At 36.3% G+C, this 16,503-nt stretch overlaps 1 protein-coding gene across 1 annotated transcript; it reads left to right on the top strand.

Moving 5' to 3' along the window:
* Positions 1-1,059: 1,059 nt before the first annotated feature.
* Positions 1,060-6,407, top strand: LOC129238397 (uncharacterized). Its single transcript, XM_054873421.1, has 2 exons — positions 1,060-1,071; positions 4,338-6,407. Exons 1-2 carry the CDS (start codon positions 1,060-1,062, stop codon positions 6,405-6,407), a joined length of 2,082 nt encoding a protein of 693 aa, XP_054729396.1.
* The last annotated feature ends 10,096 nt before the right edge of the window (positions 6,408-16,503 follow it).

Genomic DNA, 16,503 nt, shown 5'->3' with positions numbered 1-16,503 from the left:
CAAATAAGATGCAGACCTTGTAAATAAAATGTGGGCTTATTTTCATATAAACATTTTTTGTAATTTCCGAAAAAGCAAATCTTGTCACTTTTTGACCTTGACACAGCAATTTACAAAGTTTGCTTTGTCTTCTTTTTCGCCAAACAGTACAAGCGAAGTACCTCTGTCATGATGAGCAGTGTTTCTGTGTTTCTTTCACTTTCAAGGTCGCACAAATTTCGTTTGCCACAAGTGGTGACGCAACTGCATATAAGGCAACGAGTATTCATCAAAAAAATCGGTCACATGTGGGAGTGCACTTTTACCGTTAGCGGTTACATAAAAACCAAAGTGCCTTCAAGAGTTTGACAGTCAAGTTGACAATTAAGAGGGGAAGCACATCGCAAAAAGTGATTTATAAAACGAAACAAAAAAAATAATAATAATAAAAAAATATATATTTATGAGAAAAAATAGGAATGCAAATATTATATATACTTGGATGGTGCGCCACAGTAGTACTTTGTTGAAAAAAATTGCTTAAAAGTAAAATAAAAATAATAACACTAAATAATAAGAGTAATGAGATAAATTTAAGTGGCTGTTATGTGCAAATCAATCGCTAGCGCCACAGTAGCGTTCCGAATGTGTTGGAGTACATTTGTGAAGAAGTTAGGCTATGGATAGATATGTATGAATGCACGCAGATGGGTTCATGAATATGAATACATAGATTTTTACTATTTTCTGCGCAGTCGTAGCAGCAATAAGTCATATGAGGCGAATTTATTAGATCATTTTTTTCACGTATGTAAGTGTACACATCAATGAATGTTACTTTTTATGAATATAAAAAATTAATTATGTACAAATTTTTACAATGCAAATAAATTTGTGTGTAGGTATATGAAAATGTCTTTGGGTAATGAGATGGGTAAAAGTGCTCCTGTGATGTTTGTATAAAAACGTTGGAATTCGATTTGGTTAACAGCATTTACAGATCGCGTTCAAGTAACGTAAGGTCGAAGGTTTCGATTGATATTTAAAAACGATTTTTTGAGCGTTTGAAAAACTGCTGAAATGTATTTCACGGTAAGTGGAGAAAATATCTTAATGAGAAAATTAAGAAAACATCAATTGAATTTCATCTGATGAAAATAATGAGCAGGGATATAAAGTGAAAAGTTAAGAAAAAAAAAAATATATATAAAATTTTTTTTATGTAATAAAAAATTCCAAAAAAACATATATAAAATAAAATAAAATTAAATTTCATAAGGAAAGTAAAAAAAAACGTTTAATGTTAAAAATAATCTAAAATAAAATAAAGGAGATAAAACAAAATAAAATTAAATAATATAAGGAGAAAACCATGAAATAAATTAAAATGAATTTAAGTAGAGCGAAATAAAATAAAGCGGTTTATATCCCTCGCTTCATTTAATAAGGTGTTTTTTGGCCTTTTTTTGACAATAACGACGTAAATTTTATACCATTTAAAGTTCATTTCATCAAAATCGGTTTAGTAGAGCCGGCTTGTCTGTGTCCATTGTCCATGTGGCGACCAGTTTTAAAGACTGATAAGTTTTTGAACGAACCTCGATTGGCTAAAAAACGTATTTTATTTTTTAACATTGGATCAAAAAATAAAACATTCGAGACAAAAACTACACGCTTTTGAAGAAACGCTCAAAAAGCATTATTTCAAATTAGGCCAGGGCTTTAAATTTAATTAAATCAAATAATAGAAAATAAAAACCGGAAAAAATAAAATAAAATAAAAAAATATTTAACTTAATAAAAAAACTAATAGACAATAAAAATCCGGAAATAAATTTAAATAAAAAATTATTTAACTAATTTTAAAAAGTAGTCGAAAATAAAAAAAACTGAAATGAATTAAAAAAATGTATTAAATTAAATAAAAAAAAAGTTAAATTGATCTAAAATAAAATTAATATGAAATAAATGAAATGAAATGAAGTAATAAAACAAAGTAAAATAAAATAATATAAAAAACTAAAATAAAATAAAAAAAATTATAAAAAAATTTAAATAAAATGAAATATAATATTTAAAGTAAATTAAAACAAAATAAATTAAATCATTATGAGCTACAAAAAATAATTTAATTTTAAAATAAATAAAATTTTTAAATTAAATTTAAAATTTAATAAAATTAAATTGAATTCCAAAGGGAAAAAATGAAGAAAGTTATAATAACATGAAGAAAAACTAAGTAAAATAAAATACAATAGCAAAATATAACAAAAAAATTAAGAATAAAGTATCATAAAATAAAAATAAAACAAAATTTAAGTTAGGTTAGGTTAGGTAGCAGTGCTGGTCATTGTGTTGTCAGTGTTATGTATCTGGAGTCGGAAGATATCATTTTATATAATTTAATTCATTTCTGTCAAATTATTATTATTATTATCTGTTTTTTTGTTTCGATGCGGAGTTTAAAAAATGCCTTATGCATCTCAAAAATGCCGTCCCACCCAGTGGCATGTGGGACTCGTACCCACTAAAAAACATTCGTCTTATTATCGACAGCGATCCACCCCGGAACCGTTCTCTCATCGGGGGGGAGTCCCCTATTACATTTTGTAAGGGCCCACGTTCTAACTGCGTTTAGGTCGCGCTTCTTTCTGCGTTGCTGCGGAATGTTGCTGTACTTCTTTATATATGTATAAAAAAACTATATCTTCTCCCCATTTCCTCCTTTTTCTGTAATTTTTGAGACTCTACTTTCGGCTGTTACATTTCCTACTACGACTTCTAGTCGTACGTGTTCTTCTTGCTATCTTTGAATCAAATAATAGAACATGAAAAAGCGCTATTAAAAAAAAAAACAAAAAATAATAATAATAAAAGAAAATAAAATAATTTATTTTCGATAAATATAAAAATTAAGAAGATAAAATAAATAAAGTAAAAAAGTAAAATCAACGAAATAAATTATAATAAAATTAAACCAAATAACATTAAACAAAAAAATTAAATTAAAATAGAAAAATAATATTAAAAAAAAGGTGAAAAAAATATTTTTTTTAGATAAAAAATTAGAGAAAATAAAATAAATAAAGTAAAATAAACGAAATAAATAAAATTAAATCAAATAGCATTAAACAAAAAAATTGAATTAAAATAAAAAACAGTCAAAGAAAATTAAAATAAATAAATGGAATAAAAAATTAAATAGACTAAAAGAAATAAAAATAAATAAATAAGATAATAATAAAAAAACGAAAAAGTGATAAATGAGCATAAAATAAAAAATAAAAAAAATTACTAAAATCATAAAAAAAATAATATATTTAACTCAAAATATTTGGAAAAAACAATAAAAAAAATTAAATTAAATTAAACTAAAGAAAAAAACTAAATACACCAAAATAAAGTAAAACGAAATAATAAGGCAATTTAGAATGCAGCGTCTAAAGAAGGTATCACCTCACAGCCATTAGCCGGATATGACATGCCAGTCGGCGCTGCGTTGCGGGGATGACACATATTTAAAGCTAGTCAAAGACAGTCCCTTCAGCAGTATTTCCCAAACATTATGCAAATATTTTATTTTGTTACAACAAAGGCAACAATTTTGCAAAATAATATCTTCACCCTTCAGTAATTCTCCGGCATTTTGCGCTACTCAAAAGTTCAGATGCTTTTGGGTAGCACTCGTTTGGAGCCCCATTCGCAGAAGCAAAGGCTTTTACAAAGAGAGCACAAAAAGCGACAAGATTAAAAACGTATACAAAATAGTCAAATCGTAAGTGTTGCTATATAATACGAGGGTCGTTTGAAAAGTCCGTGCAAAGTGAGAGAGGGGAACTGCTGGCGCATAACGAGGCTATGTTTAGTTAGTATAAACTCTTGGCAGAACACACCCAAGTTTCAGCCAGATCAGTCTATTTTTTAGTGCTTGGCATTCGTTTGAATCAAAAAAATCGAGTGGGTTTCAAAAAAGTCCTTTTCCATGAAGAAAACGTAGCAGCTCATGCCGACGATTAATGGAAATAGGATTCCAACTCGGTTTCCAGACTTGGCTTCCTCGGTTAACTCGGACTAGTGATTGTTCACCAATTTGAAGAAATGCCTGTTCGATTTATTTGCATCTCTTCAATGTATTTCATATCTTTGTGTGAGGCAGCTGGCAAGCCAAATTTGCCCAATTTATTACTTTTTGCAAGACACATTTTAACCGATTATTCCTTTATGCCTATTTAGAGGCTCTGAAATTTGTTATACAAATTTTATGAACATATTTTCATAGTTCCTTGCTAATTAACTAAACTCAACTTAACTAAAATGCAGAAAAAATAAAATCGTTTTCTCTTTTCTCTCGCCCACAGTACATTTGCTGTTTGTCATTTTGCATTGGCACAGCTTTGGCTGTGTTATATAATGGTGAAGCGCCTAGGCATACTGCCGATCTAATTGTTGGAGAAGTGCAACAACAACATCAGCATAGGCAACAACAACAACAGTCTCTTCCTGGTTATCACTACAGTAGCCCAGTGCCGCCCACACCGCAACACGCTTTTGCTGGCTATAGCTATAATGCGCCTGCAGCTACAGCAACAACACCAACAACCACAGAGGCGCCTACAACCACAACCACAAGTACAACAACAACCACAGTTCGACCCACAGTGACAGGTGCACCCGCCCAAGTGGCACCTGTTGGATACATTTATGGCTCGCCCATTGCCGAAAGTTATAACCAACACGCCTTCTATCCACCGTACTATCAGCAAATCCATCACACACCCGCATTGGGAATTGGCAGCGCTCTTAATGTGCAACAGCAATTGCCTTCGAGCTCCGTGCCCAACTACTTTGTGCCACATTCGGAAGCCACCAACACAGGAAAACGTTTTGAAGCAACGCCCAACTATTTTGTGCCACGCGTTGTGACGGGCAAAGGAGTAGTGCCACAAGCAACGCCGTCAACGCAACCAGAAAAGCCAGAACGCAAGGAAGAGCCAGAAAAACGTTTGCCTGTAGTGGGCGCTTACAACTATGCGCGTCCAGTACATGGTGCTGAATTGGCATTAGAACCATTGACGCCCTACCAGCGCGCATTTCAAGAGTTTGCCGACTATTTGATATGGCAACGGGCGCAAGGTAAGCACCAGGACAGCGCGCAGTTTCAACAACAACAGCAACCAAAAATTGTTACACAACCAGCGCAGAAACATCAGGATGCTACGCTACAGCAGGCTTCACAAGCGTATGAGAATAGGGCGAGCTTTCCTGCCGTTCAAAAGCAATTTTCGTATGTAGCGCCAGCGCAGCCTAGCAGTAGCACTCCTCTGGTGTCGCAGCAAGCTGCGGCTGTGAGTTTTCCTACACAAACTTATCCACAAATTCCGACTACACCAGCAAAACAGAGCGCTCCGCAATATGCAGCGAATTTTATTGATCAAACTCAAGCACAGGCAGTTGATCAAAAAGGTCCAGCGATCAGCGACAATTTGCTTACCGGCGAACGCTATGTGGGCAGCGCCAATGCTGTGGGGTATTTGGAAATGCCTTCCGAGTCTTGGGAGTTGCCCTCGTACACCACTATGGAAATGGCGGCGATACCCAGCAATGAGCTGAGCTTAAGTCCGGTTGTCGTGCAAGCGAACACTGTAAAGGGCCCGAAATATGTTTATGAATCAGAACAAAGGTTAACGCAAACTGCTCAACAAACGAAACTACAAACACAAACACAACAACAATATGGTACGCAAGTACAACCACAACTCGCTGAAAGTGCTCAAAGCTATGCGCCAACATTGCAACAGCAACAACCCCAAACCCAGAGGTATCCATTAGTGAGTGATAAAAGATTTGCGCAAACACAAATGCAAACCTATCAGCCGACTCATGCACCGCAACCACTAACACTACAAGCGACCAATGAGCGGTCTCCACAACTACAGCAATGGCCCCAAAATTTAGCATTACAGGCACAACAGCACCAACAGCTGGCACAACAAACACAGCCACAAAATATCTATCTTAGAGAGCCGTTTGCACAAACTGCACAAATCGCTGCGACTGCGCTTCGGCAGGTATTGCAAGAACAGCCAGCGTCTCAACCAAGCAAGTCGGTTGGTGGTGGTCTCACGCAAGGAACGTTGGAAAATCTACACCAACAGCAACAGCAGAAACAAAAACATCAACAACAATATTATGGCAGCCTAGAAGCGCAACAGTATCCAAGAGAGCAATCCACCATAGCGCCGAGCGCATACCCTCACGACTCTCAAACACCCACTCATCCTACTCTAGCGCCTTTATCGAACTCCAATTCTAATGTGTACTTCCATAAAGATACGACGCTATTGCGACGCCCACACAGCAGTTATGGTGTACCCATAGAAAATACTAACATCGCCGGTTACAGCTACCAAAGACCAGTGGGTCAGTGAGGGTAAAGCATTTACGGCAATGTGTTTGTCGGGTATCCTATTGGGAACGCATATTTAGGTCTTAATTGGTCACCTTAAATTCTAAGCGCTGAAATTATTATACCTACCTATAATTTTAGAATATTTGCTCATGTGAATTTGCGCGCCGATAACATTTTTAATGACATTTTTTTATATTTATTTCAACAACAATTGCCTGTTGATATGGCAATAAGTTTTCAGTGAATAAAACAAAATTATGTGGATGTAATTATTCTACTCAAGTATGACAATATAGTTTGGATCTATGTATCATTCTTGTCTTTTCCGATCACCGGCGCTGAATGGGGTTGAGTGTGAAATGTTAAGCGAGAAAAAAAATCTGTCTGATAGTCGTCGCCCCGCGGCGAGCAACGGCAAGTATCGGAGTTCAGTTCTGGGATGAAGAAGGTCCACATGAACACCATCAGCCACTCGGAAGCGACTTAAAATTATTAGTAGGTGACTCTATTTGTAGAACAACGGCAAGACGCATATCTCAAATTGGTTTAGAAGCTCGACGAAGCATATAGGGCGAAGGCGCCAATTTACATGCATCTCATCATTCACCAAACACCAGACACATGTCAAGTCTGGAGAACGAAAATGCTCTAATCTACAAAATGAGTGAGCGTATTGCCTAAAATGCTGTCAGGTATAAAAACTTTGTTGGAGTGATATGTACAAATGTAGCCTGCACAGAGCTTGGCCTATCAACGTCAAAGCTAAAGGCGCCAGAGATTTGCAAACGCCTAGGGAATCATGGCAAAGTGTTGCTTACCAAAGCAATGAGCATCAGCGATTACTAGAATCTGCTGAAAACCTCCAGAATACGCAGGTTGTACAAACAGGCACCTAATGCAGTTCAGCAAAACCAAGAGCTTCATAAGCTTTTGGTATCCCATGATTGTAAAAACATGCGCACACTGGGGCCAAAAGTGGCAGAAATTTGCAAGCTCTTAGTGTTGCTTAAACATTTCGCAATGTAGTTGACCACAGCAAGCGGTATCAGAGATTACCAAAGTCTGATAAAAGCTTTTCGAACTCTAAGGTTGTGAAAAATTTCAGAAACTTTCGGAATTCTTGCTCTACTCCTAGCTAGGTTAGGTTAGGTTATGCCGGCTGACATTAAACCACGCATAGATCTTTTGCTCCCTAGCGATACCAGATGAAGACTGGCCTGTATTAAGATTTAACAACCTACGTAGGGCAGGATAATCTATTTTGAGATATCCTCCAGATGGCTCCCAGGCATTTCGAGCGCGCGTTCGATAATGCCGGAGAAAAACAGAGGTTCTACATATGTATGCTTAGCTAAGGCTGGTCAATTGCAAAGGAAGTGTTCTACTGTTTCTTCCTCTTCCACCAATGACCGGTGACACAAGGCACGACCTTCGAGATGTTCTCTCTTAAGAGGTTAATCAATACTTCTGAACTTTTCTTTTCTATTTGCGGCCAAATTGACCTGGTTGCAACACAAGTATTGTCTTAACTCCATGGAGAATATTATTTTTTATGCCATAGAAATTCCAATATTACCTCTGTTTTCATGCAGTCGAGCATCCGAGAGGATATTTATCGTTGTTTGTGTGTTAAGGTACACCGTTATCTCCTTTATGGCGAAGACTTGATAGACACTGCAGTAGTCCGGAAGTCGAACAGATACTTCTAATACTAATTCTATTGAAAAAAACTGCATAGCCCTCTTTATTTGCTAGCTTGGATCCATCCGTGTACAAATTTATTTCTCCTCATCTCTATGATCTTTGAATTTGACACTCTCTTCTTGACGGGATGTTTGTCTTGAAGTAGTTGCCGAAGGTGGGTTTAAGGAAACAGTAGTCGATTTTTTAAATATAACTACTCATAGTGCGTAGTATAGAAGCTTGGCCGAACCGCTGGGACTTCCAAAGCGCTATACTATTAAGTCTAAGCGCTGAAATGGCAGCCACTTGTTTTCCTGCAAGATTTAGAGCAGGCAAGTTGACTAGCACCTCGAGCGCTTTTTTTGGGTTAGCTCTTAAAACGCCGGTGGTGCATAAAAACGCAGTCAAATACTTACTGTCTTGTCTTCTGTTTGTTACTGCAATGAGTGATTGACTCAATCGCTTGTATCTGTCGTCGGTCTGCCTAAAAAAAAGCAAGTGTGTTAGAGCAAGCAATGACGACAGACCTTTCGGCCTGATCTCGCCGCCTTCCTAATTCAATTAATGATACTTTGATGATGCTGAGTCGATTTTTTTTTTTGGCGCAGTATTCGAGTTGACGGAAGTTGATGGAATTGGGCATTCCACAGTGCAGTAACTTTTCGTTAAGCGCAAGTGAATGACGCCCGGAGTGCTTCACGCATACGTATGCACTTTTGTGTGAAAACCTACGCCCATCTCGACACACATTATACACACGTATAGCAAAAGACGGTGTGATATCGATTGCATTGCGTTGCTTAGCCATGACCATGAAATGTTACAAATCCAATGCGAATTGCGGCAGACTAGGTATGTAAAAATGTAATTATACAGTGTGACTTTTCATTACGTCACACATTTATGTATGTACTTACACATAACTTTCACGGTCTGCGATAGAATTACACTTCCTGCGGAACCGAAATTGATGCCATTGCCCTCAAACGAGAGTGAATGAAGGCAACATATAGTTTTAGAGCTGTGGTGTTAGCGTAAGCTCAAATTTGCCGACATTTCGTAACGGTATATTGCACGATTTTCCAGCCTCCTCTAGACTCATATCATCACAGCCTCATATTACCATCGACACTAAGGGATCGCTGTTATTAATAATGAATATATTTGACATTTTCCAATAAAAACTGACAGCGGAGACGAGTAGACGTATAGTCAACGCATGTCGATCGCATCGAAAGGTTGCAAAAGAAATTTATTGAGTTCATTAAATTTACATTAAAAAAAAAAGAGAAACGGTTAATTCAAAGGACCACAAAGTGTTAAGGTAAGTTCCCACCCACAGCGCATACTCATCTAAGGGCGAACTGAGTGAAAGCAGCCGGAGCATATCTATTATGTTAACTGAGTGGAAGTGAATCATGGATGGGATGGATAAATATTTAATTACTCCTTAATAAATATCTTACATATCAGTGGGTGCTCAAAAACGTCATCTCGTGATTGAAGAACTTTCTTATTAGTTCCAAAAGTGTGCGCTCAACGAGACTGGTGCTTCAAAGTTCATTGCTAACTGAAAGTGAATTTCAATTTAATTACTGATTGGCATATCGATTCAAAAATTTCGCGGCTTTTCAAAAAATACTGAGCTCAGCTTGTCCCGCATTTGAGTACCCCGGCCTGCCCTTTTGAATACACCGTTTAGCATTTGGTAAATCTAGAAGCAAAAGTAAGGTTACCTAGTCTAGCGCTGGCTGATCTGTAAAGATCTCCTTTAGCCCTCTAGGCTCCATTGTGTTACCAGTGCCATGTATTTGGAGTCGAATTATTATTTTATGTGCATCAGACGTTTTCGTGACTTTTAACAAGCCCTTCAGCCTTTTGTCAGCCATATCCCTCAGTTTCAAAAACATACTGATCCTAGGCACATTTGTCGAGTCCTACAAAGCGCAGAACAGTGGCAAAGTAGGTGTACAAAAGTACCCCTAGCATTCGCTTAGTTGCATGTGTTAGCGTCGCTACGGACTAATCCCATTTGGGCTGCGTGATGCGTGAAGTGCCCCGTCGGTACTCCAACCAATATTTTGCATCATTGCTAGAGAGCGATAAAAAAATTTTGACGAAGCAAAGCATTTTTTAAAGGTCTAAACACAGAAATGAAAAAAGTATTTTCTTAAAAACTCAATTAGAGTTTTTCTGATATCTCATAATGCCACTCAATATTTTAAAGGTTTAGACTTAAGAAAGTGAGATAAATAAAAAAAAGTAGATTAGAAAAAAAAATTATTTTTGTGCGAAATAATATCTTGCACCTGGTGAGATAATCATACTATAAATAGCAGCGAAGGAGATGAGTAAGCCCAATGAGGGATTCCATGCAAAATATCCAAGTACAATACTTTGGTAAACAAAAACAAAAATTATGTTTTGTTTATTTGTAAGCTTGAGTATAATAGGAAGTGAAATAAGAAATTTAAAAAAAAAAATTAATTTTTTATGAAATTTTTCGATTTTGAAAATTTTGCTATGCTATTTTCAAAAAAAATGTAATTTTTTCGGAAATTTTTCAAAGCTGAAAATTTTGCTTTGGATTATTTTTAAGGTGAGGTAATGGTAAACAAATTTTTTGGTAATTTTTTTAAAGTGAAAAAAAAAACTAAAAAGTAAAAAACAAGTTGTTTATTTGTGAGCTTGAATATAATAAAAGTAAATTTAAATATTTTCAAAAAAATTTAATTTTTTGTGATTTCGTAAATAATTTTTTTTAAGAAAACAAAAACAATTTTTTTGAAGGGAAAACTTCTTTAGAATCGTTGGGAGTGATTTGAGACTCGATGAAACGAAAAAGCGACACTCTTGGGTACGAAGCGTTATACGTTGATATACGTATATGTGTGTGGCTGCGTGCTGCTGAGCCACGCTAGTATAGTGAGTATTGTAGTATGTATACTACTCTGCCTATTACTTGCTTTGGTGTTTAGTTCAAGCGTCATGCGTATGTATGTTTGTATGTATGCTAGTACGTATGTGTGCTCGCCTGCGTATTACGGAGCCACGGTGAGCGAGAAGGCATTATGTATACCTATACTACACTACCTAATACTTGCTTAGACCAAGCGTCCTACGAATGTTTGTGTGTATGTTAGTATGCCTGTGTAATATACGCGTTACGACGCTCATAATAGCAACCGCGTGTGCTGTATTGCGTCCGTATTTTTATATTCGTAAATATTTTCATTTTTAAATATTTACCGCAATTATGCCGAAAAATAATGCAGAAGAGTGTCGTGAATATCGACAGAAAAAAACAAAAAGAAAATAAAACTAAAAAAACCGTAAAGACTTCAACAGAACGTGTACGTGAATTTTGTGCACGCCGAAAAACATTACGAAATGCTTTTGTATCATATTTTAGCTATCATAAGCCACTCGTATCATTTGTTGAAATTGAAAACATTGAGGATGAATAATAATAAAATGAAGAAAATAAAATATGAACTTTATAGCAATATTATAATGAACCTATAATTATCCCGCTCCTAATGCTGCTTTCGTCTCATTCTCTCTCAGTTTGTTTTACGGAAGGTTTCACTTCTATCGCGTCTAACCGTTGGACTGGTATTTTTTTTCTAAGCTTGAGTATATTAAAAAGTGAACTGAAAATTTTTCAAAAAATTTGAGTTTAGAATTTTTGGAATTTTTTCGATCGGAAAATTTTCCTATAGAATTTTTTGATGTGAAATGCCATTGCTAAACAATTTTTTGGTAAAAAAAATAGAAAACAACAAATATTTGTTTACTTCTAAGCGTGAAAATTGAAAAATTAATTGAAATCAAAATGCTAAAGAAATTTTTTGGTAATTTTTTTAAGGTGAATACTCATAGGCTAAAAATGTTTTTTTGTAAAAAACAGCAAACAAAAAATTGCTTATTTGTAAGCTTGAATATAATAAAAGTAAATTTAACAATTAAATTTTTTTGTGATTTTTCAATGTAAAATAAAATACAAATTTTTTTATTTCTAAGCTTGAGTATATCAAGAAGTAAACTTGAAAATTTTGCTATAGAATATTTTTAAGGTGAAATCCCATTGATAAACAATTTTTTTGGTACTTTTTTTAAGGTCAAATCCCATTGGTAAAAAATTTTTTTTGGCTAAAAAAAAAAAAATAAAAACAAGTTTTGTCATTTCTAGCTTGAGTATAATAAGAAGTAAACTGAAAAATTTTCGAAAAACTTGAATTTTTTGGAAAGTTTTCGATGTTGAAAATTTTACTATAGAGTTTTTTTTTAAGTGAAATCCCATTGGTAAACAATGCTTTGGTAAATATAATATATTACAAAAATAAAAAACAAAAAAAATTGCTTCATTTCTAAGAAAAGTGAACTGAAAAATAGTTTTGTTTTAGGCATTTTTTAATGTAGAAAATTTTTTTATGGAATATGTTTAAGGTAAAATTCCAAAGGTAAGACATTTTTTTTTTGTAAAAAAGGAGTGGTTTATTTGTAAGAAGTAAACTGAAAAAATTAAAATGGAAGATGTGTTTGGTAAAAAAACAAATTTGTTTGGTAAAAAAATGGGTTTATTTGTAAGCTTGAGTGAACTGAAAAAATTTTCCAAAAAATTTACATTTTTTTTTGATTTTCCAATGTTCAATATTTTGGTATTGAAGTTTTTTAAGGCGACATTTCTAAGTGCGTCTTAAATTTTTTATTTATTTTGTAGAATAAAATATTCTTTTAACATTTTTTTTCCTGTTCACTCCACTCGGGAGAATAGGGCCTCGACAAGACTCAGTCTTGCGTTGGTTTCGTTAATCTATTTTGCTTTCTGGCAGGGTAGGTGACGAGCCTGCCGTTTTTAGCAATAACCACAAAAAATTGGATACAAATTATATATTTTTGTTCAAAAGAAAAAAGACTTACACAAAATAATAACTTTCCCCACGATGAAAATCTCAGTCTCAATCTTTTAATCCATCATTCTTGAACTTTCTCCAAGAGTAGTAAGAGAGAGAAAGAGAGCGAGTGATGAGAAAGACTAATTAATTTGAAAGGCATAGACAGCCAATCAGTACTCTTCAGATGCCTTAAATTTGAGAGTAATCCAACTATGAAGTAGTTTTAGATGACCTGGAGGAGGGAACTCGAGGTAAATTGTATAAATAACTAACTTTTGTAAACAAAAATCAAAACTTAGGTTAGGTTAATGTATACTGCGCAAAAAAATATGTTTGAGGATACGTGAGAGGGAACTGAGTAAAAAATATCAAGATAACGAAATTTTTCCACCAAAACGAGAAGTTAGGTTGTATAAATGCAAGCGAAAAAAATAATATTTGAGAAAATATAAGAGGGAATTAAGCGAAATGTTTAAAAAAAATAACGAACTTTCGTAAACAAAAAGGAAAGTTAGGTTTTATTAATTTCAACATTGAAAACAAATAAAAAAAGAAAGAAAAAACAATTAAATAAACTTCTGAAATGGCGCCAGTCAAATTCACTAAAAATAGCCAACGGTAGCGGGATATGTATGTGCAACCATCTGTATTCTCTCGATAGTGTAACTTTATTTCTATCATAAAAAAACAGCAAACGAGAAACCACCTTCTGCCAAAAGCGGCATCAAACCTTAGGTTAGTGTATTTGTGGAACAGCTTCAAGGAGCTCACCGAAAATTGACGGCGACATACTTAAATTTTGAAGTTTGATAAGCATGCCGACCAGCTCGCTCAGTACTCACACACTCTCTTATGCACCCACTCACGCTCTCACTCTCAAGCTCGCCCGCACTCCCTCACTCACTCAGTTGAGTGGTTTTCTCTAATATTAGTTGGGAGAAATCGCACAGCATAAAAATTCATTTTGAGCACGAAATCTCATCTGCTGTGAAATGGCTCAGCAGTCATTCGCAAGCTTCATTGAGCTGGTGATAAGCCTGCGGCCTAGGTTAATTTGTTACATATTTTTAAGCAGTTTTGTTTAATTTCTTTTTAATTTAGAACACATTTAGTATTCAATTAAATTGTTTGCTCTTTTTTCTGTCACAGCTCGATCACATACAATCAAATGTGTGCAGAAAAATTCTAAAAAAAACTTCATGAAATTTCTTCAGTCGCTTCAAGTGCAACCTGCTCATTAAAATCTCGCCACCAATACAGCAAATAAACAAAGGAAATGCATTTGTTGACAAGGCCACTACTCCTACTGCTGTTTTGGTGCAGCCTCTATTGTGCCAGTGAATCCACCATTACACACAGCAGCAATGTGAGCAAGCGCCAGCTGCAATATGGCGACAACTTTCCGCTGCCCGGTTACCAACAAATGAATGTCAGTCAAGGCAATCAAAGCGCAAACGCCTTTATGCAGTCATCACAGCTCCTCTACGACCCTGGCTATAATGCACAGCAAAATCACGAGGCTGCCACGGAGATGGCCAGCAGAAGTGCCAACGCAGACCTCGCCCCCATGATGAACCCAGCAAATGCGGCACACCATTATCAGCAGCGCTCGCAAGAGGCGCGTAAATTTGACGGCATGGCAAATGGTGGCATGGGCTTGCAATTTGAGGCGCCACAAACGTTTTCACACATTTACTTTCCGCATGTCTATTCGCCATCCTCCCAACATGGCCCCGGTCGTACCGCACCACACGTTTTCCCCGGCGACACAGCAGCCGCGGTGGCGGCACGTAACAGCGGTCAATCGTACAGCACCAGTTCGACTTACTTTGCGCCGTTGAGCGTGCTCTACCATCCAAATGTGGGACCACAACAGCAATATATACATCCGCAGCGGCCGGTACAGCAACAACAACAGCAACAGCAACAACAACCCCAGCAGACGCAAGCATATAATCCATTACTGCCACCGCTACCACCACCGCCACCGCCACCATCTCCGCCGCAATATCAAAATTATGCGTCGCAAATATCGCCACCCCTACCACCACCACCAGCTTCGCCGCAGTCACATCAACAACAGCAGCCAACGCACGAACAACAACAATCAACATCACAGCAAACAGTTTATCAGCGTCACTCACAGCAATCACCAACAGGGCAAACTGCTTTACCGCCACCATTACCGCCATTGCCATTGCCCCGATTACCGCCCTTGCCGCACGGTCAACAGTCACCACAGCTGCCACCACCGCCACCGCCGCCACTAAATTTCCAGGCACCTTTTCGTGCCTCACAGTTTTTAGGGTATATGCCCGATGAGGCGCGTGGCGGCATGCCGCGCATGGTAGGTGGCGCTGATCCGCATGCGCCACTCTACACTGAAGCTTACCCGATGATGGGGGCTATGCCATTGCAACAGCCACTAGTAAAGCCAATTTACGAGCGCATGCGTGAGAATTTCATGAACGATGGAGCTCAGCAGAATTTTCAACAAGGGCCAACGACGCAACACGCACGCTATGGGCGATATATTTACATGGCGCCGCGAAGTGTGTATGCGCTATTCAAAGCAGCGTAGATGGTGTAGGGTAAGACAGAGACAGATGGAGGTAGAAAGAGAAAGAGGTATTTAGAGCAAGAGTTTGAGAGATAAAGCAAAAGAGAGAGAGATAGGATAGAAGTAAGAGATAGTTAGAAGGAGAAAGTGGTAGTTAGAGGGAAAAAGAGATAGTTAGAGGGAGAAGGAAAGTGAATGGGAAACATAAAGCTAGAAAAACGGAGATTAAGAATGATATAGAATGCGTGCGTATAGAAAAAGGATAGTGCTTTGCATATTTACCAATATTTGTTCACAAATAAGCCGCGAAGCGATTAGGCTTCTCTTAAATATAAATAATCATAAATATAAATACTAGTTTTTAAATCTACCGTTATTAATACTACTTATGCCTATATTATATGAATACTAACAAGTACATTGTTTACAGTTATGCACAAGTCGAAGGAATAAAACTTGCATTCACTTAAAAAGGAAAACATATTTTCTAATATAATTTGGGAGATTCGCGATGTGTTCTTAGACTTAGTGCTATTTGCTCAATTTGACTCTTAAAAATTAGCTGCTAAACACATCTTCTAACCTTCTCTTAAAAGCTGTTAAACTAAAGTGCCAGATGGTAGTGCAATTTAGCTTGCCTAATATTGGAAAATAGAGTTGGGGGAAAAAAATTGTTTCGGCTTAGTTTGGGTTCTGAATTGAAGAGTTAAGGGCCGTATTATTGGATGAAAGCAACAATGAGCGCATTCGATTCATTAGTTACGAGTTGAAGAATTAAAATTGCCCTGCATGAATGTGGTGTAATTTACTTGCCTATTATCGAAAAGGAGAGTTGGAAAAAAAAAAATAATTTTTCGACCCAGCTTGGCTTTTGAATTGGAGTTAAGAGGCGCATTATTAGATGGAAGTAACAATGAGCGCCTTCCTTTCTTTAGTTACGAGTTGAATGAACAAAAATTGCACTGTATAAACGT

Source organism: Anastrepha obliqua, chromosome 2, assembly GCF_027943255.1.
Source record: "Anastrepha obliqua isolate idAnaObli1 chromosome 2, idAnaObli1_1.0, whole genome shotgun sequence".
NCBI classification, from domain to species: domain Eukaryota; kingdom Metazoa; phylum Arthropoda; class Insecta; order Diptera; family Tephritidae; genus Anastrepha; species Anastrepha obliqua.
Note: the sequence above shows the minus strand (reverse complement) of the source record. Positions and strands in the feature narration are given on the sequence as shown.